At 33.7% G+C, this 14,800-nt stretch overlaps 1 protein-coding gene across 1 annotated transcript in view; it reads left to right on the top strand.

The window, feature by feature from the left end:
* Nucleotides 1-14,800, top strand: part of MALRD1 (MAM and LDL receptor class A domain containing 1) — a 609,315-nt gene that overhangs the window by 43,838 nt on the left and 550,677 nt on the right. Inside the window, exons 3-5 of the mRNA XM_064368444.1 lie at nucleotides 5,035-5,129; nucleotides 5,219-5,380; nucleotides 9,969-10,065. Of these exons, the coding sequence (XP_064224514.1) occupies nucleotides 5,035-5,129; nucleotides 5,219-5,380; nucleotides 9,969-10,065 (354 nt within the window). The remainder of the gene's footprint in view (nucleotides 1-5,034; nucleotides 5,130-5,218; nucleotides 5,381-9,968; nucleotides 10,066-14,800) is intronic.

Below are 14,800 nucleotides of genomic sequence, written 5' to 3'. Positions count from 1 at the left end.
AGTTCTGTAGGCTAGGAAGTTCAAGATCAGGGCACTGGCACATTCAGTGTCTGGTGAGGGACCACTTCCTTTTTCATAGGACAATACTATCCTGCTAAGTTCTCACATAGTGGAAGGGACTAAGCAATTGTTTAGGCCCTCTTTTATAAATGAGTTAAATCGATCTGTGAGGACTCTACCTTTAGAATCTATTCACCTCCCCAAAGTCTCATCTCCAAATATCATAACATTGGGGATTATGTTTCCACATATGAATGTGTACGTGTGCAGGGGCACAAACATTCAGATCATAGCAGCCTGGAACCAATAAATCTCTATGTTTTGCTGAGGGACTCTGTGTGTATGTTAGGGTGCACCTTGCATACTCACCCAGATAGCTGATAACTCCGCCTTAGTTTCCATTTCCTGCTTTCATAGAGCCTCAATATCAGCCAGATGTTAGGGCTTAGGGTGTTTTCCATTTTTTCCAGAGCATGTGCACAGCCCTATACATGCACATATCTGGCTAGATTTGCAGGAATATGTTGGAACTTGTTAAAGTCCTTATCAGTGTCTCATTCTATTAGTCTATTATTTTCACCAACTGTTACACACTGCCTTAGGTGACTATGAAGTTGTAACACTTGCTAGTAATTGTTTTCAACAAACCCCTTATGTAGAAAAAGCTTTTTATACTGAGCAAGCTGTTATGGTGAATTTCAGATGGCCTTTGAATTGTGGTCTTTCAGGGAACTAAAAAACAGATCAAATAATGACAATTATTTGAGAATGAGGCTTTGAAAAAGCTCTAGCTCCATTTTACTCATTCTTGTGTTTGCCAGGCTGCACCAGGAATGCAAGCTGCAATTTTTCAAAGTTAAATGTGGAGCTGGAGAGTGGGCAATGAGACTGGTGCAAGTTAAAGCCCATAAAACTCACCATTTTTTAAAACTGAGATTTTGCTATTTATTGAATAAAAGCCCTCCAAATTACTACAAAACTTTGTCTAATTTCCAGAGTTCCAGACAAATTGATTCTGACATTTTTGCCAGTTTTAAAATGGATTTTGTGGGGGAAAAATTGTCAGAGGTCTTTATTCTGGCATTTTCATTAACAATACTCCTGTGGTTTATTACGTATTTTATGATCTCCTAAAGTGACTCTCATAGTCCTTTGTCACTGAAATCAGACATAAGTCGACGTGGCAGCATCCATGTACACCTTGCTAGTAATGATAAGGGATTACTATTTGAGGATATTCTTTAAGTGATATCATTTTAGCAAATATTACCTGGTTCTGTTGAGTTTGTGAGCTTAATAAATAAGTATGAATCAAAACTTATGATTCAAATGAAACAGAATTTAATAAATACGTAGAAATCATCAACTTGAAGAGGTTTGTATCTAAGACTATTATTTGCTATTATTTGAATGAAACTATATTTTTGTCAGAAATAAGTGCACTTTCCTATTTCCATAAGTTTTGACATTTTAACATTTCCTTCAAGCCTTAGATCTTGTTATGGTGATCATTTCCTACAGCCTGATTTTTTAAAAAAATGTTCTTGAGAACTGATATTATCTCACTGTTAAAATGCTCCTTTTTTGGTTCCTTCAAGCCGATTGGTTACTCTGTAACATGCAACAGGATTTATGTTTCTCCAGCTCACATTGAGCTCCATTAATCACTCAGAACTTGGGAAGTGGATGAAGTGCAAGACTGCCCATCAATGGTTGAGGAAAGTGAGACCAAAAATTCTACTTTATCTTTCATGAAGATCAAGGTTGATGGAATTCACTGCCAAAGTTATTGGATTTAGCTCTCTAACCTTGATTCATGGTTTTTGCTGCTTTCATATTTTATATACCTCCTTTTTTGTCATCAGACTTGGGATTTCATTCCAATACTTACCCAGTAACTGAGAAAAAGTATTTTTAAAAGTCTTCTAATACAAGCATTTAAGATTATAAATGAAATTATGCTATTTATGTTATTTTATCATTTTGATAATTAACCCTTTTCACAAGATTGTTATGCATGTGTTTTAAAGACGTGTTATGCATTGACTTTTATGAATGCAGGCACAACACGGGAATTTAAGAATCATATAGACAAGCTGAAATGAGTATGGTGGAGAGATTAATAGAGATATATGATGATAATGGTGATTATGTGTTTGCATGTGATTGGTGTATCATTAGGCTGTTGAAAGAAGTATGAGAAGTTTATAGAGAGAATATTGAATATATACTTTGTTGTCCAAGAGCTTCATGCAGTCTCTTCTGGATGGTTAGAGCTGTAGTAAAAGGGAGTGTTAAATGAGGGAATGGTCACGTGGAGAAAAGTTATGCTGTCAAAAATTTGCTTTTTTTTCTTAAACTCGTAAACAGCTGTGATGATAAATGCTCTCTGGAAAGCCAGGGAACAGTCCATAAAGTGACATTTTTCTCTAGGGAACATCTCCATCTGTGAATTAAAGAAACTCTATACTCATACTAAAGGAGCAAGGTAAAATGAAGAATGTACCAAAAAAATTGCTATTGTCACTAAGTTAAAATTAAACATAGAAAACAGATATTGCCATTGGGTGCATTTTGAACACATTTTTTCCCCATACAGAAAAAAGTTTATGACTAGAGCAGATGTTAAAAGATATCAAGCTGTTTCTGAATTTAAAACTTTGCTTTTTACTATAACCTGAAGATTAACCTTTACTGAATATTTAATAAAATACAGAATAATTTACAGGGCCATAACACATACCAAATGACAAAGTTTTTATTTATAATACACTCTGTTTAAATATTTAAATAATTTATTCTTATGTAAGTTGAAAAATATCACTGAAAAATGCTACTTTTATTATTTAATAACTTAATATGTCAAATCTGATTTTTAATATCAAGCTTTTAAAAATAAATATGAATAATTTAAGTGACTTCCTTGATAAATGAAAATAATTTTGCTGTGTATCTCATGGATGCTTTTTAGTAGTTGAATATTTATAAACAACAATTTAGAGCTGATTGAATGCTATTACCATTTGGATTGCTAATAATATTATTTAAACCTAAAACAACATATGCATATGGCTCATTATGCTTATTTGATTATTCACTTGCTTAACATTTGTTTACTTGCTGCAAGAGCCAACTAATGATAGTCCACTTGCACCACCATGCTACCAGCTCTGCATCTAAACTGTTTACATAATAATTCCAAGAAGTATATTCTTAGAATAATTGTGTTACTGCGGTTATTTCAGTTATGTGTCTGACTATATTCATAAGTAATCATTAATGTCACTATTTGCTGCTTAATTAGGATGCAGTTTTGGAATAGGAGTAGGGAAGAGCAGTTTCTTCCTTAAGCTTCATAATTTTACTATTGATTGTTTTAATTATGTCACAATTAGATTTGATTTCCAATATGGCTTTAAAATACCACTGAATAACTTAGGTAGCTATGTCATCATAGTCATCATCATCATATTTCTCATTCCTTTGGACAGAGAAAAGCACATGAAATAGAGTGGCAGAAAACAATGGTTCTCAGATTATATGCTAGAACCCACATAAAGCATCACAGGAAATCGATGAGAGCCCAGGGAATGCTCAACATTTATTTTACAGGCTTCTAAACCATGAGAGTCCACTGGTATTATCTGTACTGCAGTGCCTAGGAAAGCATCAGGGCTCAGAGTTGTTTCCATAATCCTAGGAAAAGCTGGGACTCTCTGATCCAACTTTTTCTGAACAAAAGCACAGTGAGCAATTATCTCTTCTAAAGTTCTAAGAGTTGAAGAAGACAGAAAGAAACATGAAAAGCGACCCAACTGTCAGAAACAGGTTTATTTTAAATAATAAACCTGAGAGGGGCTTCTGGCCAAATTAGGTCAAGAGCCCTCTCTCTCACAGACTAAGAGTATTTAAGGGTTCAGAGAGGGAGAGCTTATCACAGACTCTCAATGTTTTTATGTCTCTTTGTCTTGCTTATCTGGGAGGGAGAGTTTTGTGTCTGTTTCCATACATCTTCTTGTAGCTGCAGGCATATGCCTGGAGGCTGCTTTTAGCTTCCCTCTCTTAGTGCACCTAAAGGGAAAGGAATGTATGTATTAGGGCCCAGTGTTTTACTTGGCCCCATTGTATGAGTGTGAAGTTTGGTGGTTACTCAAGAGACTTTCTCCACTTTCTCTATGCCTGAGCTGTCTTATCTACGTTTTACTGTCTGCTCTTTCTGGCTGCTTGTTAGAAGTGATTTCCTTGAAATGCATGGGGTTAGGAGGGAGCTGGAACTTAAAATGGTGGTGTTTGTCCAAGATGATGGTACTAATGCTCTGTCAAAAGTCTTCATTGAATTGTTTATTTTGGTAGGCAATCCCAATAGTACCATGTTTTCCCTAGATAACATCTTTGCAGAGATGTAACTTTCTATGTTAAATGTGATAAATTTGATTTTGAACTGTAGCCCATAACAATATTATAGGGAATATAATCACAATTAGCTATTTCACTGGGCAACATAAAGAAGAAAAAATATCAGTCAGATGGTTTGCAAAAGTAAATGATGTGGTTAAATTATTTGTTGTTTAAACCTAAAAATGTTAATCTAATAAGGATGTGAACCTGAATTATCACTTGGCATCTTAAATTTGCCAGTGATCACTCTGAATCTAACACATTGTCTCTTGTTTCTTTTTTTTTTTTTTTTTTAAGTTTTATAGGTACATAGTAGGTGTGTATATTTATGGGGTACATGAGATATTTTGATACAGGCATGCAATGCATAATAATCACATCATGGAGAATGGGGTACCCATGCCCTTAAGCATTGATCTTTTGTGTTACAAACAATCCAGCCACAGTCTTTTAGTTACTTTTGAATATGTAATGAAATTACTATTGCCCATAGTCATCCTGTTATGGTAGCAAATAGTAGGTCTTACTTATTCTTTATATATATATAAATGTATATAGAGAGAGTATATATATATATATAAATATATAGAGAGAGAATATATATATATAGTACTTTCTCTCTCTTCTTTCTGACAGCTCACTTTCTCTCACTGGTTTCCAGAGTGGATTTTATTTCCTCAAGTTTAAGAAGCAGAGTTTTCCTTCCGACAAATGATCAATGTGACTGCCAGGTATTTGAAAACACACAGCATTTTAAATACCTTGTCATATTTGGGGACTTCTTTATCATAATTGTTTGGGTACTAATTGTCTTTCACAGATTACATTTTATTACTTCTCCAGCCAAGAGAGTGGCAAATTAATGGTTGGACTTCAAACTGCATGTGGAGGTCCTATTCAGCATTTATGGCAAAACACAGCTGCACTCCCAAATCAGTGGGAGAGAAATGTCATCAAAATCCAGAGTTCACAGAGATTTCAGGTATGTGTGTTCTATTCTCTAGCTATGGCTTTGAAGAAAATATAGGATACAGATCTTCAACACCAGGTGAGCTAGGCGACTGTCTCAGTGTGCCAGGGACTGAGGGGTTGACTTTCAAATGCTGAAAGTGGACATCTCAGGTAATCTGGGATGGCTAGTCCACCTAAAAGACACTTCTACAATAAGGTTTTAAACTTTATGTATTAAAACTAAAGTTGATATATTTTAAGATATACTGATATATCAATAAAATACAACCTTTAATTTTATCTTAATTTTTTGAACCCCCTCCATTTTCCTCTCTACTTTTCTTACTGTTCTGACTTCCTCTTTCTTTTCATTTCTTCTTCTTTCCAGACTTTTATTATGCTTTTGAAAGAAGGGAATTCTGGGTAATGAGGAAGGAGAATGTTTAATTTAAATACTAATTCCAAATGTTGAAGTAGAATAATTGTCATATTCATTTCATAGATAAATTCAACACAGCCTTTATTTTCTAAAATAATTTAGAGAATTAAAGCCAATTCAAACCTATAAGAGACAAAGTTATTTATGCAGTCTAATAAAACTTATACATGGTAGAAATAATAATCTAATGATTATTACAAGTTCTTGAAGAAGTGTTGCATATTTTAACATTTGGGACAATCAAACAAAATTTTCCTGTTAAACATGAGATGTTAAAGCATTTTATTCCTTAAAAAATTATTTTCTAATCCTGATCTGTGAGCCAATTTAATCCAAGTAGGTTTCTTTTATTATGTTATTAGAATGATATAATAATTGGTTTTATAAATTTGACATAAATAAAATCATTTGTTATATGGTGGATTTAGCACTTGCTTAAATAGAGGGATTAAACTGGATCGAATTTTACCTTTGATTCTTTTGAGTGGCTAAGAGGGAAAGAATGACTAAATGAACAGAATCTTCACTGTAAAGGTTGAATTATAAAAATGACATAGTTTCTTAATTGCTTGGTCAGAAATCACTATAATTTCAAATTTTCAGGCTTTGATAAACTTAATGGGGATCAAAAGAAGTCTACAAAAAATCTCTTAACAGATAGTTAAATGACACCTTCATGACATGACTTCAGAGAAACTCTCACTGGAAACACTAACCAGAGATTGAGGCTGTACTCTATTGAAGTCAAATATCAGTGTTGGGGGTGCAGTGGTTGGGAAGGCATCTTAAGCCATCAGGCACTTAAGTCTTTCTATGAACAATTCATTTATTTACTTAAGAAAGATTAATTTGGACCTCTTGGGATGTGGTAGGTACAATGAAGGGAAAGTTCTGTATACCATGTTAAGAGAAGATGATTGACAAGTGTTGGGTGGGGCTACTACGTGTCCCTGGGCCCTCAAGACATCTGTGACTTTCACGGGTTGTGATACGCAGAATGAGTTGTCCCTGAGTACCAATAATGTATTTAATTTTCTGTGGATGCTCAAGTGTTGTTAACTGCTGGAGAAGTTCTTAGTTTATTTCTTACACTTCTTAATCTCCTGTGTCTGCTTGTCTTTTCTCAACAATGACAACAAAAGCAACAAAACCGGGCCAAGATTGCTTTTATGGAGATTGAGTCACATCGAGTAGACTCTGAAGGATGAACTTGCTGAAGTTCCATCTCTCTCCATTCTTGTAGAGATTTAATAACTGAGATGAGAATCTTATCTACCAGTTGACTCCATTATTACTTACACATCTTCTTCAGCTTTGAAACAGCTGATGGTATGGGAGTCTTAAACTACTTTTGCCAAGCTTTGTGCCTACTTAGACCTGCCTGTCTTTCGGTCAAGGTCTCTCTGAGAAGCATAAGACATTAGGGTGTTGAGTAGAGCTGGAACTTACTGTATCTTGTAGGTCAAACCTTTAAAATAACGTCCTTGTTTTGCTCAGCTTTCTATTCTCAAGTGATACATCTTGAGTTCTGATGATTAAATATGTGCAGTAGATCAATTAAAAAAAACCATAAAACTCCAGAATATTTAATATCCAGGGTGATTCTGCTGTAGCTGAGGCAGCAAGGTTATTCACTTGAGTGCTTTAAATGTACCAGTGGCTTCAACTAAAGCAGATGCATGTGCAATATATTAATTTTATTTCCCAAAATACACTATTGCTGATATGAAAACAGTGAATTTACCTTAAAGGCTATGCAAAAATTAGGAGACCATATGACTCTCTCGGGATTCTTCAGCTACACCAGTCTTTTCGGATTGCAGGTATGCTTTAGTTCTATCCTGTCAGCAAGTGAGCAGATGTTCATTTGCTTCTGTTTGGTGGGCCACAGAGAAGTGCTGTGCTTGTAATACAGCCTGCAACCATCTAGTATCTCATTCCTGAAAAGCTTTTGTGACGGGCTTATTCGAAGGAATTCTGTAATCACTGTCTTCAGACAATATCTGCTTCCTCATCAACTTACAAGCCTCTGAGAATTATTTCATTTTCTGCCATTTCCATTCCATGCTGACTTCTAATAGTTTAAAAGCCATGCATCCTTCTTTTAAAAATAGCCAAATAGGAGATTTCAATCCCAGCTGGATCCCAGCTTAGCATGGGCTTTGGAGAAAGCCTCTGCAGCTGACGTTCACCTGGGGGCTCTGTTACCTCCATCTGTGAATGACTAGGTCTATCCTTTAATGAAATTGAAGCAGGTTAATTTATGAGGGAATGCTATGCATAAACAAGGATTACTGTTTATCTACTTAGCAAAGACAGAAGCACTTTGGAGAGTTTCTGAAGATATTTATGGAATAATAATACTAAAATTTCTTGAGCACTTACTATGTGTAAGGCACTATGTTTACTTCTTTGGATATATCATTATATTGACACTTCACAAAAATCCTCTAGGGTAGAAAGATGATTTACTCTGTAGTTCATTGAGAATTACAAGCTTTGGAGAGTTATCTTACTAAGTCCCATACCAGCTTAGACTCTAGGGTAGATCTCACTGAGCCATAATAATTTTTTTTATTATGTTAAAGCATTACATTTAAAATACATAGGGGAGAAAAAAAAACAACCTCTAGTCAGGTCAAATCTGTTGTGTCTGACTCATTAAATATTCGTCTGTCTGCTGTGCTGGATAAAACAATTTTAGGCCTTGCATGCTGCTAATTAATTGCAATCACATTTTTTAAGAAATTGCAGATATAAGCAATTAATTTTACCATTGTCCTAAAATGTTCAAGGAGACAGAGAATAAAACAAACTAAACATACAGTAGAAATTTAGCCCCCAGTTGAAGTGAAACCTTCTTTTGTCAGAGCCATTAGAACCAAAGGGACTCTATCTTGACAGAGGGCTGGGAAATGAGGCTAGGACTTTCTACAATGTTTATGTAATGGCAGTCAATGTTTCTGGGCTATTTTTCTGGAAAGGTAGATATTCCTAGCCTCTAGATGTTTACAGTTAAGGGAAGAGATTGATAACATTTACTAAACAGACCTAGACTTGGGAATGTCTTAGTATCCTGAGAGCTTTAGAACAGAAGCATTCGTAATTTTGCTTTAAAGATAATGTAGATTCTTGCAAAATACGGTAATTTAGAAAATTAATCCTTTATCACAAAGGATTGTAGCAGAGTACATCTCCCCATGACCTTTTTTTAATCCTATATATAAACAAGTATTGTACCTAGGGTGGACACATTCCTCCTCTTACTTTGGGAATGCCCTGCTTTGACTATGGAGTAGTCATTCTTTTATTCCTCTACCAGCTTTTTCTTCTCCTCCTCTCCTTTTCCTCCTCCTCCTCCTCTTCCTCCACCTCTTTCTCCTTTTTTTTTTTTTTGAGATGGAGTTTCGCTCTTGTTGCCCTGGCTAGAGTGCTATGACACAATCTCAGTTCACTGCAACCTCTGCCTTCCTAGTTCAAGCAATTCTGTCTCAGCCTCCTGAGTAGCTGGGATTACAGGCATCCACCACCACGCCCAGCTAATCTTTTGTATTTTTAGTAGAGATGGGGTTTCACCATGTTGGTCAGGCTGGCCTTGAACTGCTGACCTCAAGTGATCCACCTGCCTCAGTCTCCCAAGGTGCTGGGATTACAGGTATGAGTCACATTCAGTCATTTTAACAATAAGTCACAGAACAATCATTCCTAGTCAATGTTTATGTAATGGCAGAAAATGTGCAATAGGATAGCATGAGTATGACATTTAAGGCAAGAGTGGGTAAGATTTAGAAAACCAAAGGGGAATATGGGACAAAACTGCAGATGCCAAGAACTGGACTCAAGATGGAGAACGGATCCGAAAGCTGGTAAATGCACAGCGGTATGAACATATAGGAACTGAACACTTGAGATGGTTGTAGGGAAGAATCCGGGTGAATATTGCTGCATTTCACTAACAGGTTCCTACCCTATGCTGGACATTTGAGATACAGTGATGACCCTACATTTCCTTTGTTTTTGAGAGTGTTTGCTTTGATTTCTTTGCACCTAGAATTGACATGGTCACCCAAGTGCTTCTAGAGAGTGACATGTTTCCTGTTGCAAGTTCTCTTTTATAACACTGTGAGAAAGTGATGTTCCTTGCTTTGTGTTTTTGTTTTGTTTTGTTTTTCTTGTGCAGGTTGTTTTTCAAGGTCAAATGGCTTCAACTGATGAACAGGATAGAGTCATGGCTATTGATGATGTATCTTTCAGTTCAGGCTGTTTGCCTGCTAATGGTAAGAACTTTTTCTCTCATTTTGATCTTTACTGTATATAAAGAATTCAGTGCAATTTGAGCATTGTAATGGATTTAATCTGCTGTTTTGTCTGATATTTTCATGTGGGATATTTTTCATTGTTCTAACACATTGTGTAACAGACTGGATCTATACTAGAAGGGAAGATTGGTTATTTTTCACTGACTGATGCTGTAAAGAACTGAATGGGATAATTTAGTCTCAGACTTGAAATCTTGTACCAATGTTTACAGTGGCTAAAGTTAAATCTTAACAAGAGAACTCTGTGCCTTTTAGGAGACTGGGAGAAAACTAGCCTCCATAGATTTGAAATTGTCTTCCTGGACAATTGGTTTGATTATTCTGCTGAAAGATACAAAATGGAGAGTTATAATCTATTTTCTATTTTGACACATCAATAAGCCACATGTATCAGATGCAAAATTTTATTTATATTGTTCCTTTGATTATATTAACTGAATGATAATCTATTTTTTATTTATATTATTCCCAAAACAATTCAATATTAAGATTATAATTAGAATAGCATAAAATATAAAGCATAATAATAAAAAATAATCAGTCATATATATATTTCAGGTTTTTATTTTTTAAAAATTTTGTTCTATCATGGCATGATAGAATAAAGATAGCTATTTTATAGATAAGGCTTCTGAGTTCAATTTGGTACAAATATATGTTAGTTGTGGTAAATAATATTTCAAAACAAGAAAAGATGTCTTCATCTACTTAAGAGAGACCATAGGATCTTGATATTGTGCTTTGTTTTTAAAGAGATTTATTTTATTTTCAGTTGACACATAATTGTACATATTTATGGGATACTGTGTGACGTTAAACACATGTATACATTGTGTAATGATTAAATCAGAGTAATTAACCTATCCATTATCTAAAAAAAAATTATCTTTTCTTTGTAATAAGAACATTTGAAATTCTCTCTTCTAGTGATTTTGAAATACACAATATATTAACTATAGTCACTCTGCTGTGTAATAGAAAACCAGAATTTATTCCTCCTATCTGTAATTTTATATTCATTGAGAAGTTTCTATACACATCACCCACGCTGTCCTCCCTGCCTCTGATAACCACTATTCTACACTGTACTTCTGTAAGATAGGCTTTTGAAAATTTTGCAAACGAGTAAGATAATATGGTATTTGTTTTCCTGTGTCTGGCTTATTTCACTTAATATTTTCTAGATTCATTCATATTGTCACAAATGATAGACTTTTATTCTTTTTTATGGTTAAATAAAAACGAATTCTTTATCCATTCTTCCATTCATGCACACTTACGTTGATTCCATATCTTGGCTATTGTAAATAGTACTGCAATAAACATGGGAATGCAAAAATCTCTTTGACAGAGAATGAAATTATGTCTCTTTCAGTTCATTTTCTTTGGATAAATACCCAGAAGTGGGATTGCTGAATCATTTGGTAATTCTATTTTCAACTCTTTGAGGAACCTCCATAGTGTTCTATATAATGATTATACTAATTTACATTTCTACCAACAGTATATAAGGATTCATATTTATCCACATCCAAACCAGCATTTGTTAACCTTGACTTTTTGGTAATAGCCGTTCTGATAAGTATGAGATAATATCTCATTGTGGTTTAAATTTGCATTTCCCTGATGATTAATGATACTGAGCATTTTTTTCATATTCTGTTTACTAGGCATTTTTCTGTCTTTTTCTGATCAATGTCTATTGAGGTTTTCTGTCCTTTTAAAAATTTGATTATTTGTTTTCTTGGTGTTGAGTTGTTTTAAGTTTCTTATGTATTCTAGATATTAACTCCTTATCAGATGCATAGTTTGCAAACATTGACTCCTATCTGTAGGTTGTGTCTTCACTCTGTTCCTTTGTTGTGCAGAAGCTTTTCAGTTTGATGTAATCTTATTTTTTTTCTATTTTTGCTTTTGTTGCTTATCCTTTGAGTTCTTGTCCAAAAAAGTCATTGCCCAGACAAATGTCATGAAGCATTTCCCTTAAGTCTTCTAGTACTTCTATAATTTCAGGTCTTATATTTAAGTCTTTAATCCATTTTGCCTTGATTTTTGTATCTGGTGAGAGATACAGGCCTAGTTTCATTATTCTGCATGTGGATGCTCAATTTTCCCAGCAGAATTTATTGAAAACCTTTCCTTTATCCAGTGTGTGTTCTTGGTGCCTTTGTCAATCAATTGGTTGAAAATGTATGTATTTATTTTGGTATTCTCTATTCTAATCCATTGGTCTATGTGTCTGTTTGTATGCTAATACCATGCTGTTTTTTAAAGTACATTTTGAAGTCAGATTGCATAATGACTCAGCTTTGTACTTTTTGTTCAAGATTGCTTTATATATTCAAGATTTGTTGTGGTTACATAAATATATTTGAATTGGTTTCTCTAGTTCTGTGAAAATGTCATTAGTATTTTAATAGAGATCTTATTTAATCTGTAAATTGCTTTGGGTGGTAAGGACATTTTAACAATATTTATTCTTCCAATCCATGGACATTGAATATATTTCCATTTTGTGTGTGTGTTGGCTTCAATTTCTTTCATAATTTTTTTGTAAGTGCATCGTGGAGATCTTTTACTTCTTTGCTAATTCCTACATATTTTGTTTTAATTGTAGTTATTGTAAATTATGTTGCTTTTATGATTTCTGTTTTAAACAGTTTACTATTATAATTTAGAAATACTGCTGATTTTTGTATTTTGATTTTATATCCTGCCACTTTATGGAATTTATTTATTGGTTCTAAATGTTTCTTTGTGAAATATTTAGGCTTTTCTGTATATGAGATCATGTTGTCTGCCAATAGGGACAATATGAGTTCCTTCTTATTGCCTGATTGTTCTGACTGGGAATCCAGTACTGTATTGAATAGAAGTGGTGATAAAAGGCATTCCTGTGTTATTCCATATCACAGATAAAAAGCATTCAACTTATCTCCTTTGGCTTTTTATATATGGCCTTTATTATGTTGAGGTATGTTTTTTCCTGTACTTAACTTGTTAAGATTTGTTACCATGAAGTGACATTAAACTTTATCAAATGCTTTTTCTGCATTTATTTAAATTATGTATTTTTTTTGTTTTTAATTCTGTTGATGTGATGTATCACATTTGTTAATTGTGTATGTTGAGACATCTTTCCATTGCAGGATGACTCCAACTTGATTATGGTGAATAATCTTTGTAAGTTGCTATTGCATTTTATTTCCTAGTATTTTGTTGGACATTTTTGCATCTATGTTCATCTTGGATATTAGCCTGTAGTTTTCTTTTCATATTGTGTTCTTGTTTGATTTGGGTACAAGGGTGAATCTGGCTTCACAGACTGAGTTTGGAAGAATTCCCTCCTCTTCAATTATTTTGGGAATAGTTTGAAAAGAATTGTTATTATTTATTTATTTATTCTATGAGTGAAATGATTTTCATATTTATGGGGTACATGTCAATTTGTTACATGCATAGAATGTATAGTGATCAATCAGGATATTTGAGGTGTCCATCACTTTGAGTTTTTATCACTTCTATTTGTTAGTAACACTTGAAACCCTCTCTTCTAGCTGTTTTGAAAGATAATATATGGTGTTGCTAACTATATACCTGCTCTGGTATCAAATATTGGGGCTTATCTAACTATATGTTTGTGCTCACTATTCAGCCTCCCTTTATATTCCCTTCCCACCCACTCACCCTTCACAGCCAATGGTATCTATTGCTCTATTCTCTATTTCCATGAGATCATTTTTTTTTTTTTTTTTGCTCTCACATATGAGTGAGAGGTTATGAGTTACTTATTAAATGTTTCCTAGAATTTTGTAGTGAAGCCATCAGGTTCTGGGTTATTTGGTGGGAGACATTTTATTATGATTCAATCTGTTCAGATTTTCTATTTCTTCAATTTTAGTAGGTTTTATGTGTCCAGAAATTTATCTGTTTCTTCTAGGTTTTCCAGTATATGGTTGTTCACAATGGTCTTTTATGATCCTTTGCATTTCTGTTCAACTAGTCATAATATCTCCTTTTTCACCTCTCATTTGATTTGCACCTTCTATTTTTTTTTTTACTTAGTTCAGCTATTATTTGTCAATTTTGTTTATCTTTTTTTAAAACAAACATTTTTTCTTTGTCATGTTTTGTATTGTTTAGTCTCTATTTCATTTAGATCTGCTCTGATCTTTATTATTTATTTCATTCTACTAATTTTGGGTTTAGTTTCTTGTGTTTTCTAATATCTTGAAGTATAACATTAGGTTGTTTCTTTTGGATCTTTCTAATGTTTTGATTTAGAGATTTATTGCTATAAACTTCTCTCTTAGAATTCCTTTTGCAAATCCCATAGGTTTTGGTAGGTTGTGTCTCCATCTTTATTTGCCTCAAGAAATAATTAAATGTTCTTTTTAATTTCATCATTGGCTTATTTTGTTCTTCAGGGGTATGGTTAATTTTCATGTATTTGTATAATTTTCAAAGTTCATTTTGTTTTTGAATTCTAGTTTTATTACATTGTGGCTGGAAAAGATAATTAATATGATTTTGATTTTTAAAAATTTCTTGAGACTTGTTTTGTGGCCTAACATATGATATATCCTGGATAAAATTCCATGTGCTGTTGAGAAAATGTATACTTTGTAATTATTGAGTAGAGTCTTCTGAAAATGTATTTTGGGTTTATTTGATCTAGAGTTCAATTTAAATG

The sequence above is a fragment of the Aotus nancymaae genome, unplaced genomic scaffold (genome assembly GCF_030222135.1).
Source record: "Aotus nancymaae isolate 86718 unplaced genomic scaffold, 86718_ANA_hifiasm-v0.15.2.pri h1tg000077l, whole genome shotgun sequence".
NCBI lineage: Eukaryota > Metazoa > Chordata > Mammalia > Primates > Aotidae > Aotus > Aotus nancymaae.
This window is presented reverse-complemented; position numbering and strand designations above follow the sequence as displayed.